The sequence below is a fragment of the Antrostomus carolinensis genome, unplaced genomic scaffold, assembly GCF_000700745.2.
Source record: "Antrostomus carolinensis isolate BGI_N321 unplaced genomic scaffold, ASM70074v2 scaffold21591, whole genome shotgun sequence".
Taxonomy (NCBI): domain Eukaryota; kingdom Metazoa; phylum Chordata; class Aves; order Caprimulgiformes; family Caprimulgidae; genus Antrostomus; species Antrostomus carolinensis.
In genome coordinates, this window is record NW_010293778.1 from 8,697 (window position 1) to 23,250 (window position 14,554).

At 37.0% G+C, this 14,554-nt stretch overlaps 1 protein-coding gene across 1 annotated transcript; it reads left to right on the top strand.

Annotated features, from left to right (window-relative positions):
* Window positions 1–1,658: 1,658 nt before the first annotated feature.
* KAT6B (lysine acetyltransferase 6B) lies at window positions 1,659–12,394 on the top strand (the record flags this gene model as incomplete). Its single annotated transcript, XM_010177432.1, has 5 exons — window positions 1,659–1,890; window positions 4,015–4,174; window positions 4,777–5,043; window positions 6,281–6,590; window positions 8,497–12,394. Coding segments are annotated over 5 exons (3,452 nt in total), but the record flags the coding sequence as incomplete, so codon positions are not given.
* Between the last annotated feature and the right edge of the window lie 2,160 nt (window positions 12,395–14,554).

Sequence of the window (14,554 nt, forward strand, 5' to 3'; positions counted from 1 at the left end):
GAGTTTCCAGTAGTACCATGCAGATGTAGGCAGGCTTTATGTAGGCCCGTGCTGTGTAAAAGTAAGCAGAGGTGGGATGGTATTCCTCTTGAAGCTCTGGCATTTTATCATAAATCATGCTAATAGATATGAAGGGTACACTACTTATTTCAGTATCTATGTTGTTACCAGTCACTTGGAATGTAGTAGGATGTCTGCTTTCCTGTGTAAACATTTTTATGCAAACTGGAGGTTAGAGCATGATGACCAGTGCGTATATGTTTTCCAAATTCTGTTGTGGAACTTTTGTTTTGCCCCTGAAAAGGGGAAGACCATTGTTTCAGGCTGAGTAGTATGCATGTGTGCCTTTCATATTTTGATATAGATAGATAGATAGATAGATAGATATAAAGAGAATTTCGTCTGTGTATACAGTTGGTATGTGGTAGACCGTAGAGCAGAATAAGGAAACAGCCACTGCTTCACTCAAAGCTGCATTTTTAATTTATAGTTAACTTGATGAGGAAAAAGAAGTAAAGAAGTCAGGAGGATTTGTTTAGCAAATGTGACATGGTTGTAATAGCTATGTTTTAAAGAAATCTTTGAAAAATAAAAGGAGGGATTCCAACCTTAAAAACATATTTAAGAATATTGGAAGGCAAAAGATCCATATATGTTGGTGGATTCCAAATCACTTTCAGTAATGTAATTCCATATGCATGATGTCTGTGCTTGTGGTGGAATAAGCGTTTTATAAGCCTGGTGTTTAAGGCCCGTGTTTTGGTAGTGTTTGTAAAGGCACAGTGCAGAATATGTATCACGGAGGGATGAATTACTGTGAAAGGATACATTTTATTAATTATGTTATTTTTTTTTTTTCTTTCTCCTGAATTAGTTTTAATGGTGGCAAATACCAGACTTCTGTTATCTCCAAACAGGTGTGTTCTACTTTAAATTGTAAAAGCTTCTTAAAGCTGAAGAGTTAAAAAGGACTTACAACATATATAAAACATAAAGTCAAGGTGGTGTGTTGTATAATAGCTGATCGGCTATTGTCTTGAAGAGTGCAGACTGGAATTCTGTGAATGTTCTTAAATGTGAATTAAGGGACGTTATTTTTTAATTATTTCTCTGAAGTAATTCTCTTAGTAATTCAACTTGTGAATTGTATGTCACCTCTGAAATACAACAATCTGTTTAATCAAAAACTTACATCATCTGGAGCTTCTTGAAGAAAACTAACTTAACTGATATTATCCATGACACTTCCTCTTGAGATTCTTCTGAAAATTCTTGACGTCAGTGATGAACTCAAGTGTAAAAATTTCTCAAAAGGACAGACAATTGTAGTTCTAAATGAGATCATGTATGATGAGACCTGTTCTGAAACGTGTTGGCCTTTTCTTTCCTCCTTACCTTATGATTAGAAGGAGAGTTTTGGTTAATGTTTGATTCTCATAACATAAGATCTGAGTCTTTTACAAGGATTTAATCTTTTTCTATGTCACTATAATGATGAAAAAGAATATCTTTTGTGTCTAGGATTTCTTTAATTACAAGAGTTACCAATAATGTAATCAGTCATGCTGATCTTTCTATTAATACCAACTTCTTAAGGGAAAGTTAGAATTCTTGAGTTTTGTTATCTCAATGAGGTATTCTGTTTCTTTTCCTTCTAGGCTATTTACTTTCTAGAAGAGAAGGTCAAGCAGGATCCCCTGAAAAGCCATTGTCTGATCTGGGTCGTCTCTCATACTTGGCTTACTGGAAAAGTGTCATATTAGAATACCTTAACTGCCACCATGAAAAACAAATCAGCATCAAAGGAATGAGTCGAGCTACTGGAATGTGTCCACATGATATTGCCACAACCCTGCAGCAACATAGCATGATAGATAAAAGAGAAGATAGGTTAGTGAATCTTGTGAAAATTTAAAAAATACTGAGACAAAATATTCACTTTCTCTGCTTGTAAAACAATTGATGTGAAAAATGTCTGTTTAAAATTCTGACTTTAAAATGAATAACCATCTTACTGAAGAAGTCAGTACAGCTGGGTCTTGTTAATGGGGTCTTGCGTAAAGAGTTTTTCTCCCTAAACAAATGGTGGTTTTTTGGATCCTCTTTCATGTTAATAGTTATTAGAAGTGTGTGGCCAGCTTGAAACATTTTCAGTGAAGAATTTTGTTTCATTCAGTATCATCTTCTGTAAGTACAGTTCCTGACTCTTGCTTTGCCAAATACCTTGCTTTGAATACCAGTGAGGGAAAAAATTGTGTTTGTGGGTGGCAGTCTCTCTCTCCATACTCCCTTTTTCCATCATTACTGAATTCACACAAGCCATGGGATCAGATGAGCTCTACATGAAGTCCTCCTGCTCAAGGTACTGGGAATGCAAATAACTTTTTAAAGTTTCTATAATGTTACAATCAATGTTGCAAGTTAGTGCCCTGAGAAGGTGAGTTCCTGTTTTGTTAACATCTTCTTTCTTCACATGATCTTGGTTGATATTTTAGATTTTAAGTGAGTTGTTTTTGTTATTTGGGCTCTTTTTTTTTCATAATAAACCTTAAATTACTTTCAATGGTATTCGTGTTTCTGAAGAGCTTCTTAATTCTTTTTGGATATTGCAATCATATAAACTTTATAATTAAGCAAAACTGCCTTGCAAACAGTGGGTAGCCAAAAACGAAGTGACGATCAGGAATAGCTCAGCCTCAGTAACTTCTGTGTGCATCAGCACTAGTATTCAAAACTAGTAAGTTTTTAACTAGTAAGAATGCAAGTCTTTAAAAAGAAGATTGGCTTACAGGATGATGTTATGAGAGTAGTAAAAGGAGTGCTGTCATTGCATTAGAACCTTACGTTCTGGGGTGCTTATTTATGGACAACCTGATGGGACAAATGCATTTTAAGGGGAAATCAAATATGTGTTAATAACTTATATGCGGCATCTGCCCTGTCACTAATTTTTATATGCCCTGAATACATCCACCCAGTTAGAAAATAAAGCTTTTTCATCTATAGAATTCAAAATACTTTATGAACAAGGTCAGTTAGTCTTTTTTCCTAGTTAATAAAGTTTAGACAGGGACATGATCTGACCTGGCTAAAGGTATCCAGAAGGTCAGTGGTTGAGCCAGGAAAACAAATCACATCTTTGAAATTCCTGCCAGACACTTACCTTGGGATTCAGGTATGGCTGCTTATAATTTCCTATATTTTTTCTTATATGTGGTGAAGTAGAAGTTTGTCACAATTCTGTGAAAAGGGTCGCCTGGATCCGATATTTTTTTTTTTTTTTTTTTTTTTTAAGCATTCTCTAAGCGAAAAGCTGTATTGTCACTTAACCTACTTGATTTTTACAGCATTTGAAATTCTTTCTAAAAAACCAACATATTTTCTATCATTTAAAATTGTATTTCGGTGGGATGTGTGCTAGTATATCAGCATACTGTGCTATTATATTAGTCCTTACCTGCTTTTGATATTTTACTTCATTTCTTAGTAATTAGAAAGTTGTTTTCTACTGCATCAGCATAGGACTAAGGCACATTTTTGTGCTTCATTAGAAAACCTATGTTTCTAACTGGCTTTCTTGTCCAGTTAGCTGCCGTATTCAGATGTAATGTTAACAACTTTCTCACTCTTTACTTGATGATCCATAGTGTTTTCTATTTATGCTTGTCTGTTATATTAAAAATTGGAAATTGTTCTGACAGTGACTGAAGTGTCACCACTAAACCTCTTGCATGGATTTAGAGTAGTCAGCTATAAAACCTTTACTTCCTCTCTGTTGTCCTAGTGATGTTTAGTATTGAGCTTTCACTTAATAAACTGTTGTTTTCTCACTTCCTTTTAGAAAACAGCCAGTGTAAGCCTGTTACATATGTTTGTCAGCTGATATTTTTAGTTTGATATATCAATTTATTTACCCATCTATTTTCACAGGTTATTGTGCAAAAGGATTTAACTGTAGGAAGGTTGTTTTAGGTGATCACTTTGTAAAATAAATCACTGTTTATTGGATCGTAGATTTGTAATTATTAGAAGGGAAAAGCTGATTTCAAGTCACATGGAGAAACTGAAAGCGAATCCACGTATCAATGAAGTAGATCCTGAAAGCTTGAGATGGACTCCTTTGTTAGTGTCTAATGCTGCAGTTTCTGAAGAAGAGAGAGAAGCAGAAAAGGAGGTAATAGCTGAAACTTCTTATTCTGAATTTCCCTTGCTTTGGATTTCATCACTTTGAATCTTAAATGGAGCAGTTTTAACCTTGACCACTGCTTAATGATAGAGGATACTGATACTATTGTAATGCACAGTTTTTGGAAGGTGTGCAGCAAGACATGGTAACTTTGGGGGAATTAATATGAAAACTTAAAACATAAATCACTTGTCATGAAGCTGTATTTATCACTCTTGAGGTAGTCGAAGAGCATGTAATCAGATCAAATTTGGTGCAGAGCTCAGGGGCTGCAGTGTCAATCGATTCTTTGTGTTATGAACTTGCTCAAAGTGATCCATGTCAGTGGGCATGTAATGTAGTGCTAAAGGACTTAAATCAATTCGCTGCATCATTAATAGTGCTAAATATCCCATGAAATGCAATCTTCTTTGGTTTGTTATCCTAACTGTTGTAAGGGAGCTACTAGATGATTCAGCTGAAATGTTGTTGCTAGGTTAGCCAGCAGTGCTAATCAGAGTTGACTTATTGTAATTCTTTAGCTGAATGTAAAGGATATAGCCAAGTAAATGCTGTTTCAGTGACCCGTTATTTTAACCTCAACCCTTCAGGCTGAGCGTCTGATGGAACAAGCTAGCTGCTGGGAAAAGGAAGAGCAAGAACTATTCTCCACGAGAACTAATAGTAGGCAATCACCTGCAAAAGTACAATCTAAAAATAAATATTTGCGATCTCCAGAAAGTGTGGCAGTGGTGGGTGAGCGAGGGCAATCCACGGAGCAGTCTAAGGAGAGCAGCGAGGAAGATGGCGGGGAGGAGAATCAGCAAAGTTCGCCTCCCCGGCTGACAAAGCCACAGTCGCTGGCCATAAAAAGAAAGGTGTGTTACTTCAGTGGTTTGGTTTGAAGTCATTCATCTCTGATTTCAGTCAAATCGTTATCATCAAAATAACAATCTTGGTTTTTTACAAACATTTATTAGACTGGTTTAGTCCTTTTTATATTGTTTGGACACTGAACAGCTCTTGCTATCTTATGTTTTTTCTTCTCCATCCAATTTTTTATCTTTTGGATTTTTTAGAACCGTGAAACACTAGTGACACAAAAATCAGAATTTCCTGTTAATTTTTAAACTAGTGATTGCCCTCTGCTGTTTGGCATTGGTATTGGTTCAATGTTTTAATGGTTCTTCCTTTTTTGATTTTAAGATGGAGTTCAGCATTTGAGGTTTGTCTTTTATTATTTTTAATATAGGAACTCCTTAAAGTGGCATACTGTTTTTTCAAAAGCAAATGCTGTTAAAACAAAAGAGGGGTTTTTTTTAAACCCATATTCTTCTATCTTCCAAAGAGATTTAAATGTTACATTCTGGTTACTGCAGTGTTTAAATAATTCTTAATTTCACCGAAAAATCAGCTCTTTGAATGGTTTAAATTAGTAAACTAAACATTCCAGAATTTTAAAGCACTCACCTCAGCATATGTATTTACGCGTCTCTGGTAAGAGTTAGGGAATTGGAGTGTCCCTTTGTTTGTACTTTAGAAAAGCAAACTTCAAAGTAACTATAAATCTGTGAGAATGCATAATAAGAGATGTAAACTGTTGAACAGTTTTTACTTTATAGCAGCTAACAGTAAGATTCTCTTAGTGTATTGTTTAGACCCATGTGAAGCTTGAGGTGTACTTCCTTTGTTTTTACCTACTTTTCTATATACATACTTATTTCTAAAATGGCAGAAACCAGAAATGTAGAAGGTTGTTGGGGAATTATACATCTACAGAGGAGAAATATGTTAAGTACAATTTATGTATAATTCCTATTAATATTTTTTGACAAAAGAAGGTAAAAGTCACTACAATATGAAGAAAATTCTAGTCAGTTTTAACCTACAGAAAGGTTTGTGTGCATGTATAGATACATACCTATTTTAACTGTTTAGACATTTTACTTTTAGATTCTATCTACATTTGAATTTGTTGCTTGTAAGGGTTTGGGGTTTTTTTGAATGAGTAAATAAAATATTGTAAGATCACTTTATAAAAATATATTTATTTGTTCAGAGTTAGCTAACAAACAGGAATGAAGGAAGAGTTGTATTTGTGGAATTGTTTTGCAGAGACCTTTCATACTGAAAAAGAAAAGGGGCCGTAAACGCAGAAGGATTAATAGCAGTGTTACAACAGAGACAATTTCGGAAACGACAGAGGTGTTGAATGAGCCATTTGATAACTCGGATGAAGAGCGCCCCATGCCACAGCTGGAACCTACCTGCGAGATGGATGGGGAGGATGATGACTTGAAGCCTCTGATTAGAAAAGCTTTTAAGTATCAACCTGGGCAGCAGAAACAGGAGAAGGAGGAGGAGGAGGAGCAGAACAAGGAGGAGGAAGATATTGGTTGTTACAGGAGTGATGACAATTGTACAAGTAAGCTGAAAATGTTCTTATATCTTCAAATGTAGGGTGGCCTTCAAAGGAAATGTTTACTTTTGTCATAAATCTGGAAATCTTAACATGATGTATTTAGCCATTTTGGTCTTAAAATCTTATGATCTTAATAATACTTTCTGCTTAGAGGTGCTACTGGAGCCATTAATCTCATGTAGTTTATTAGAATTCAGTGATGGCTTCAGATTTTTTTGTTTTGTTTTGTTTCTATTGTGTTTACTACTTCTGTTATTCCTGATCCATTAATATTATCATCTAGTCTTATGTTCAGAAAACAACAACTCAACAGTGCAGAGGTGTCACTGGAATATTGTTTAATGTTGGTTTTGTATCCTTGGTAAAGGATACAAGCAAAAAGTAAGATTTTATTCTGCCCCCCCCCACACACACACACACAAAAGAGAGGGATAGTTTTAACTGTGTTCTTTCAAAGCTGCTTATCTAGTTTGATTTCAAGGATATTTCCTGACAGAAAAGCTAAGGGATGGATAGTGAAACTACTAATAGAAGCCCCGTCCCTGAAAACATGAACAGTCAGGCTGGACGGGGCTCTGAGTAACCAGATCTAGTTGAAGATGTTACCACCCTCCTGCCGGGCAGTTGGACTAGATGACTTTGAAAGGTCTCTTCCAACCTGAACCACTCTGTGATTCTGTGAATGTGTGTTCATCCCTTGACCTCCTGGCTCTCAAATTATGCTTATTTTAATTCCGGAATGAATGACTGGATGCTCAAGTGTATATATTTTCTCTAAGAAGCCAGTGGGTATGATTTTAGAGTTTTTTATAATTGCATGGGAAGTTTAATCTTTGCGATCCTCAGTTGAGAGATCATGCACTGGTTTCTCTTTTAATCAGCTTTTGTATGGCTAGAGCAACCATGCTAACAAATGTTGGTGCTGTTACAAACCAGTGCACAGGTACATTAGGATATTACTACTTTTCCCTGCTTCTCAGCAGAAATGAATTAAACTAATACTAGCAAATTCTGAGTGTTCCAGCTATGTCCCAGTGGTCAGGCTTGCACTGCTTTAACTACACTGATAATTATGTATTTGTCCATGGACCATGTCATCACATTAATTGACTATAGGAGTGTTATAACACTACAGTGAGAGGCAGAACTTGGCAAAGGAGTATTGCTGAAGCCGTTGTGCTCCCAAATGCAGCATGTTATAGGCTGAGAACTTTATCTTTTTCTGGTTTATATGTAAGTGGTATCTGGCGAGACAGAAGAGAGGAGTTGTTTGTTTGGGTAGTTTTTAATAGTCAATGGATTACCTTCGTGTTCTGACACACTCTGTGTTTAGTTTCAGTTACCTTTTGGGTTTTGGCATGTATTGTGAGCTGTGTCATATGCTGCCCATGAGAAGATACTAGAATGAACCAACATTTTTTTTCCCCCCAGTGTTGGTACTAAAGCATGATTATGTGCTTACTATGGTTTGTCCTCCAAAATCATCAAACAGAAAACTCCAGGCTCTGGTGTTATTACTATCAAAAAAGATGAATATGCATTAGATCAATGTCTATATAAAGTGATGGCATACCTCTATTCTAAAAACAAAGTTTGATAATCAAATATTTAGACAATATTTTTGCTTTAGTTTACATATCTTGTGATTTAAATCTCTGGGATTCTTCTAGAGTATAGGTGGTGTTTCTGATGGTCACTGTAAAAGGCCACCAAACAAGAAGAACTTTATGTATCTGTGTAAGTGTGTTTGAGCTGTCAATATTACGTCATTCTAATGTGGTCTGAGATCAGTTTATAACTCTTGTTCTGGAGTTTCTTAATACATTTTGAGTTTATAAATTACTTTAGTAATTTACCAATTAGTTTGCACAAGTTAAGACTTTTCTTTTGTCTCTATTGCCTCCCAAAGATAATACAGAGGATGTAGCTGTGTTGGAAGAAAGCACTAAAGACAATCTTGAACCTTTAAAGAGTAAGCAGGGTTGGCCCAAAGGAGTTAAGCGTGGTCCATCTAAATGGAGGCAAAGCAAAGAAAGAAAACCTGGCTTTAAGCTCAATTTATACACTCCACCTGAAACTCCCATGGAGCCTGACTATCAGGTGCTGGTGGAAGAACAGAAGGAAGTAGCTGAAGACAAGCCCTGTTCAGTTCCTGCTGTTACAGAGGAAGTGATTAAAGAGCCTGTTGAAGTATTACCACCACCAGATGATGAGGTAAAAGAGGTAGAACCTGAACCTCTGAATCCACCTAGTGAACCCTTTGAAAAACAAGAAAATGATACAGTGAAAGCTGGGGAAGAAGATTTGAATGTAGAAGAAGGTGGAATCAATTCAAAAGATCAAGAAAAAGACAAAGCAGAGGAGATATTTTTGCAAAAAGAGGAGTCGGTGCATTTGGATGATCAGGAGGAAGAGGAGGAGGATGAAGAACCTTCTCACAATGAGGATCATGATGCAGATGATGAAGACGATAGCCACATGGGTTCAACAGAAGTGGAGAAAGAGGAATTGCCTGGTGAAGCTTTCAAAGAAATGCTGGAAACACAGCAGTCTTTTTTAGACGTAAATGTTCAAACTGGTAATTCAAATCAAGAGGACTTAATGGATTGTAGTGTTGACCTTGCAGCTGATGAGTGTGAAAGTGACCAGAAAGAACTTGCTACAGATTCAGACCCAGTGCCTGAATCTGATGATGATCATACGGATAACAACCAGGACCAAAAAGCTGGTGAAGAATTACATTCCGATTTCAAGGGAGAGAGTGATGAGACCATGGAGATTGATTCGGAGACGGTTCAAGCAGTACAGTCTCTAACCCAAGAAGCCAGTGAACATGAAGATACCTTTCAGGACTGTGCAGAGACTCAAGAGGCGTGTAGAAGTTTGCAAAACTATGCCCATAATGACCAAAGTCCCCAGATGACCACACTGGATGATTGTCAGCAGTCTGACCACAGTAGCCCAGTTTCATCTGTGCACTCTCATCCCAGCCAATCAGTTCGTTCTGTTAACAGTCCAAATGTTGCTCCTTTAGAGAACAACTATGCTCAGATCAGCCCAGATCAAAGTGCCATTTCTGTGCCGTCTCTACAGAACATGGAGACCAGCCCGATGATGGATGTTCCCTCAGTTTCTGATCATTCACAACAAGTTGTGGATAGTGGGTTTAGTGACTTAGGGAGCATTGAGAGCACAACAGAGAACTATGAAAACCCAAGCAGTTATGATTCTACAATGGGTAGTAGCATCTGTGGAAACAACTCCTCACAAAACAGTTGCTCATACAGTAGCCTTACATCTAGTAACCTAACGCAGAGTAGCTGTGCAGTGACACAGCAGATATCTAACATTAATGGAAGCTGCAGTATGATGCAACAAACAAACATAAATTCTCCTCCCACTTGTAATGTAAAATCTCCCCAAGGTTGTGTTGTTGAAAGGCCTCCAAGCAGCAACCAACAGTTACCGCAGTGCAGTATGGCCACTAATTTTACACCACCTATGCAGTTAACTGAAATCCCTGAGACTGGCAATTCCAATATTGGATTATATGAAAGAATGGGGCAGAGTGAATTTGGAGCGGGGCATTACTCACAACCATCTGCCACCTTCAGCCTTGCCAAATTGCAACAGTTAACTAACACGCTTATGGATCATTCTTTGCCTTACAGCCATTCAGCTGCTGTAACTTCCTATGCAAACAGTGCCTCTTTGTCCACCCCCTTAAGTAATACAGGGCTTGTTCAGCTTTCTCAGTCTCCACATGCTGTTCCTGGAGGACCCCAAGCACAGGCTACCATGACCCCTCCCCCCAACCTTACTCCTCCTCCCATGAATTTGCCACCTCCCCTTTTGCAGCGTAATATGACTTCATCGAATATTGGAATAACTCACACCCAAAGACTGCAGACTCAGATGACCAGCAAAGGTCACGTTTCTGTAAGAACCAAATCCACGCCTCTGCCACCTGCTGCTGCAGCCCATCAGCCACAAATTTATGGGCGTGCTTCACAGACTGTGGCCATGCAAGGGCCTGCACGGACCTTAACAATGCAGCGTGGTATGAACATGAGTGTGAATTTGATGCCAGCCCCAGCTTATAATGTCAATTCAGTGAACATGAATATGAATACCCTTAATGCTATGAATGGTTATAGTATGTCCCAGCCAATGATGAATAGTGGCTATCACAGTAATCATGGGTATATGAATCAAACACCCCAGTACCCTATGCAGATGCAGATGGGGATGATGGGAACTCAGCCATATGCACAGCAACCAATGCAGACAGCACCCCACAGTAACATGATGTACACTCCTCCGGGGCATCATGGCTACATGAATACAGGCATGTCTAAGCAGTCTCTTAATGGATCCTACATGAGAAGGTAGGCCCTTTGGAGAGACAGACTACCAAACTGGCATGTTGGATTGATCTGCACAAATATCTTTTGGAGAGTACGATTTCAAAACCAGCAATTGGTGTGAATGCAAAAACATTTGTTGGCACCATTTAAAAGCTGTATGCAGCAGAAAGCCTTATACAAGTTTGGGGTTTTTTTTTTTCTTTATTTCTTGCTTTGGTGGGTTTGTTTTTGGTTTTTTTTTTTTTAAACTTTGTGGAACTTAACTTTTCTTCTCTTTTCTTTGGGGGGAAATTAGGTGGTTTTCCATTTTTTGTTTATTTCATTGAGCTTGAAGTTCTCTGGAAAGGAAGAACTCTTTCTATGAACTGCAATTACACAGCAGCTGATGGTTCAGAGCCATTTTATGTGCCTGCTCCCATTAAAAATGTGGATAAATAGACTCCAAAACTATCAGACAGTACTGGATCGTGAGCTTTTTTCTCTCTCCTTTCCCCACATGTAAATGCCTTTTAGCAGTTCTTTTACTGTATTATTTTGTTTCTGAAGGTGACACTTCCGCATGCCGCTAATGTCTTTGTTAGTGACAGTGCATTTTGTAGTACTGTACAAGTGTTGTGCTTAACAGTAAGCCATTTCTTAATTTTTTTGCCTTGATTAGGTTACCCTAATTTGAGGGGTAAAAAAAAAAAACAGAACTATATTTTTGTTAATTATAAAACTTGTAAAAAATAATAAAAAAGCTGCAAAAGCTATTCACATTTTGGTTAGTTCAAAGGGTTTTATTGCTGTATGTTTACTGTAAAGTTGAGACTCTTCCATTTTTGTGACCAGTTTCTTTGGGGCTGGGGTAGGAAAAAAGGCAGCTTTCTGTTTTATAAATACTGTTATGTTTTTTTGTTGATTGAAACATTTCAGTGTTTATTTGTCAAGTTTTGAAACATTTTCATATATGTCCAAATACTTGGCAGGATTTAAAAAAAAAAAAAAAAGTAGTGAATTTGGTGTAAAGTTGCTATTTTATGGAAATGCCTCTAACTTTACATTTTCATTCCATCTGTAGATTTTTCTATCTTTATAAAATACTGGAGTTATTTTTTAAGGGAAAAATAGAGCAGTAGCGTGTGAATAGCTCAAACTAAGCTTACAGATCGCATGTAAAAAAGCAAAAGTTATTTGTGTCTGTTTATATTGCTTCCTTTTTTGTAGCCTTTGTACCTGTACAGAGTGACTGTAAGGGCCGAACAGAAGAGGCTTGATACATGTAAAAATAGGACCCAGTGACACTCTTGTATTTATCTGTTATCTTTTTAGTCAGTCACTTAAAAATTAAAAAAAAACACCCCACAAAGAAACCACCCAAGAAACAAAAAAAAAAACCCTGCAAAAAACAACACCCCCCCAAGCTGTACATTTTAACATAAAATAAATTATGATGAGCCATTTTTAGCCTCTTGTGTCTTGTCATAGTTTGATGTTGCATGGGAATTACCTCCTGAAACAGTGTTTGTTACAGTGCTCTTACATGCTTGATCTAAAGCCCATTAAAGTTGATGGGATTTGGATTAGGCTGTTAGAGTCTAAGTGTAGGTTACTCATCATAATTGCATACACCTTGTGAGAATAAAAGAGTATCTAAGATTATTTTTTTTAATAATCTTAATAAAATATTGAATAAATATGTATTTAATACATTCCAAGGTTGTCAATATTTAATGTATGAAACTTCTTTCCTATAGAAAGTATTAATATATATGTAAAAAGGTTTATGATGATAACAGTCAGGATCTTCGGACTGTATCCTAATTATAGAATTGTAATATCTTCCTTTGTCATTGTCGCTGGGTTACAAGATTATGCAAATCTTGTGTTGAACCTCTGAGTTCTATGTATATGCATGTATATGGGTGCACACAGACACACACACACACATATATGAACATTTCTAATCTAGCAATAGAAGGTCTGTAAAAATCAAGGCTGTCCTATATGTGGAGTTTGAGTGGACGAGGTTTAAATTGGGTGCATGTGAATCTACACCAGAAAAAAATCCTTGTAAGAATTTTCAAAAATGCTTCTAATGTGAATGTTGCCACTGAATCCCCACTCTAGCCCACTGACACTGCAGGAAGGATGCTAGCCAAGGTGAAAGATCGGTTGTCTTGACTGAAAACTCTGTATGTCACCATTCCAGTATATAAAGCAGCTTTATAGGTGAAATTTTATAAAAGTCAGAGAAATGTGTCTTTCTTTAAATAAAACCCTTAAAGTGTGTGGTGTTGCCAAATCAAGAAATTGATACTATGGATTTGTATGCATAACCTGTTAAATTTTAATGTGATGGGGCAGCAGTCTAAAATAGTGGATCAGAATGGGAGCTAAAATTGATGGTCAAACGGTAAGTCAGACTAACTTGTGTTTTAGAAGTTCAGAATGTTTGATAAGGAGAGCACAATGCAACAAAGGTCTTTGTTCATGCACTTACACTGTCAAATTTGCTTTTTGAAGGCAGTGAGTATTCATAGTGCTTAAATGATATAAGTATTTGTCTTCACAAAGTCACTGTCGCTTTTTCTTAAGTTTAGGAAAAGAGAAGGTTAACACAGTTAACGTGCAGCATTCGAGTGTGTTTAACTAGGACCTTGTGTCTTTGTTGAATAATTGCTCAAAGTAGCACTATCTCTTGTGATTTTTCATTTGTATGTTTTTACAGTGAGTGATGAAGGCACCTGCATCTTTAATCGCTGTTGTTTAGTTTCAGGTTTCCAAGCCTATAACATACAGGCAAATCAGACCTGCTTGCCATTTCAGTATGTGCTACCCTGAAACAGAGCACCTTGACTCTAGCGTATTGCTAAAAGTTCTGTATTTGCAATACATAGATTAAAACCTGGGTGGAAAATTATGTACTGTGTGTGTACAAGAGGCAAGTTTCCAATGTTTGGTTTTTTTGTTGTTTTTTTTTGTTTTGTTTTGTTTTTTTAATTTCGGAACTGAATTCCTTTCAGGAGGACAAATGGCTGTCCTGCATCTTTTTCCCATGGTGACTATTCAGCTGTGAATTGCATCACTACGCTAAAATCTCTGTCTTATAAGGCAGCTGTCTTTTCCTTGACAGTTCTACCTGTTCTAGATACTGTGTGGCCATTGCAGTGTCAGTTTTGACTGTGCTTTGGCACTGTCACAGCTGAGAATTGGCTCTTTCTTTTAGTACTTCAAAAGAATCCTTCACGGAGTTGCAATAGATGGTTCCTGTGAAATGCAGGTTTCCCTGCCTGTGCAATCTTAGCCTTTGGTTTGATAAATAGGATACTTCATACCACTAGTGATTTGCAAGAAGGAAGTAAACTTGCATAATTCGTGTACGTTGCTTTCAGACCTGGCTTGTAGGTGAAGTTGGTTCTGCTAACTCTTGTTAGTTAGCTAGTTAGGAACTTCTAAGGGTTGCCTACTTTGTGGAAGCTATCTATTCCAGAACTTCTGCTTTTTCTGATTTAGTCTAATTGATTCTGGGAGAGTGGTAGAGAAAAAAGCTGTGAAGTAAATAAGAAGTATGTTTACTTCAGAATTGCTTAATTAGTATAGCTGTACCAGCAGAGTGCT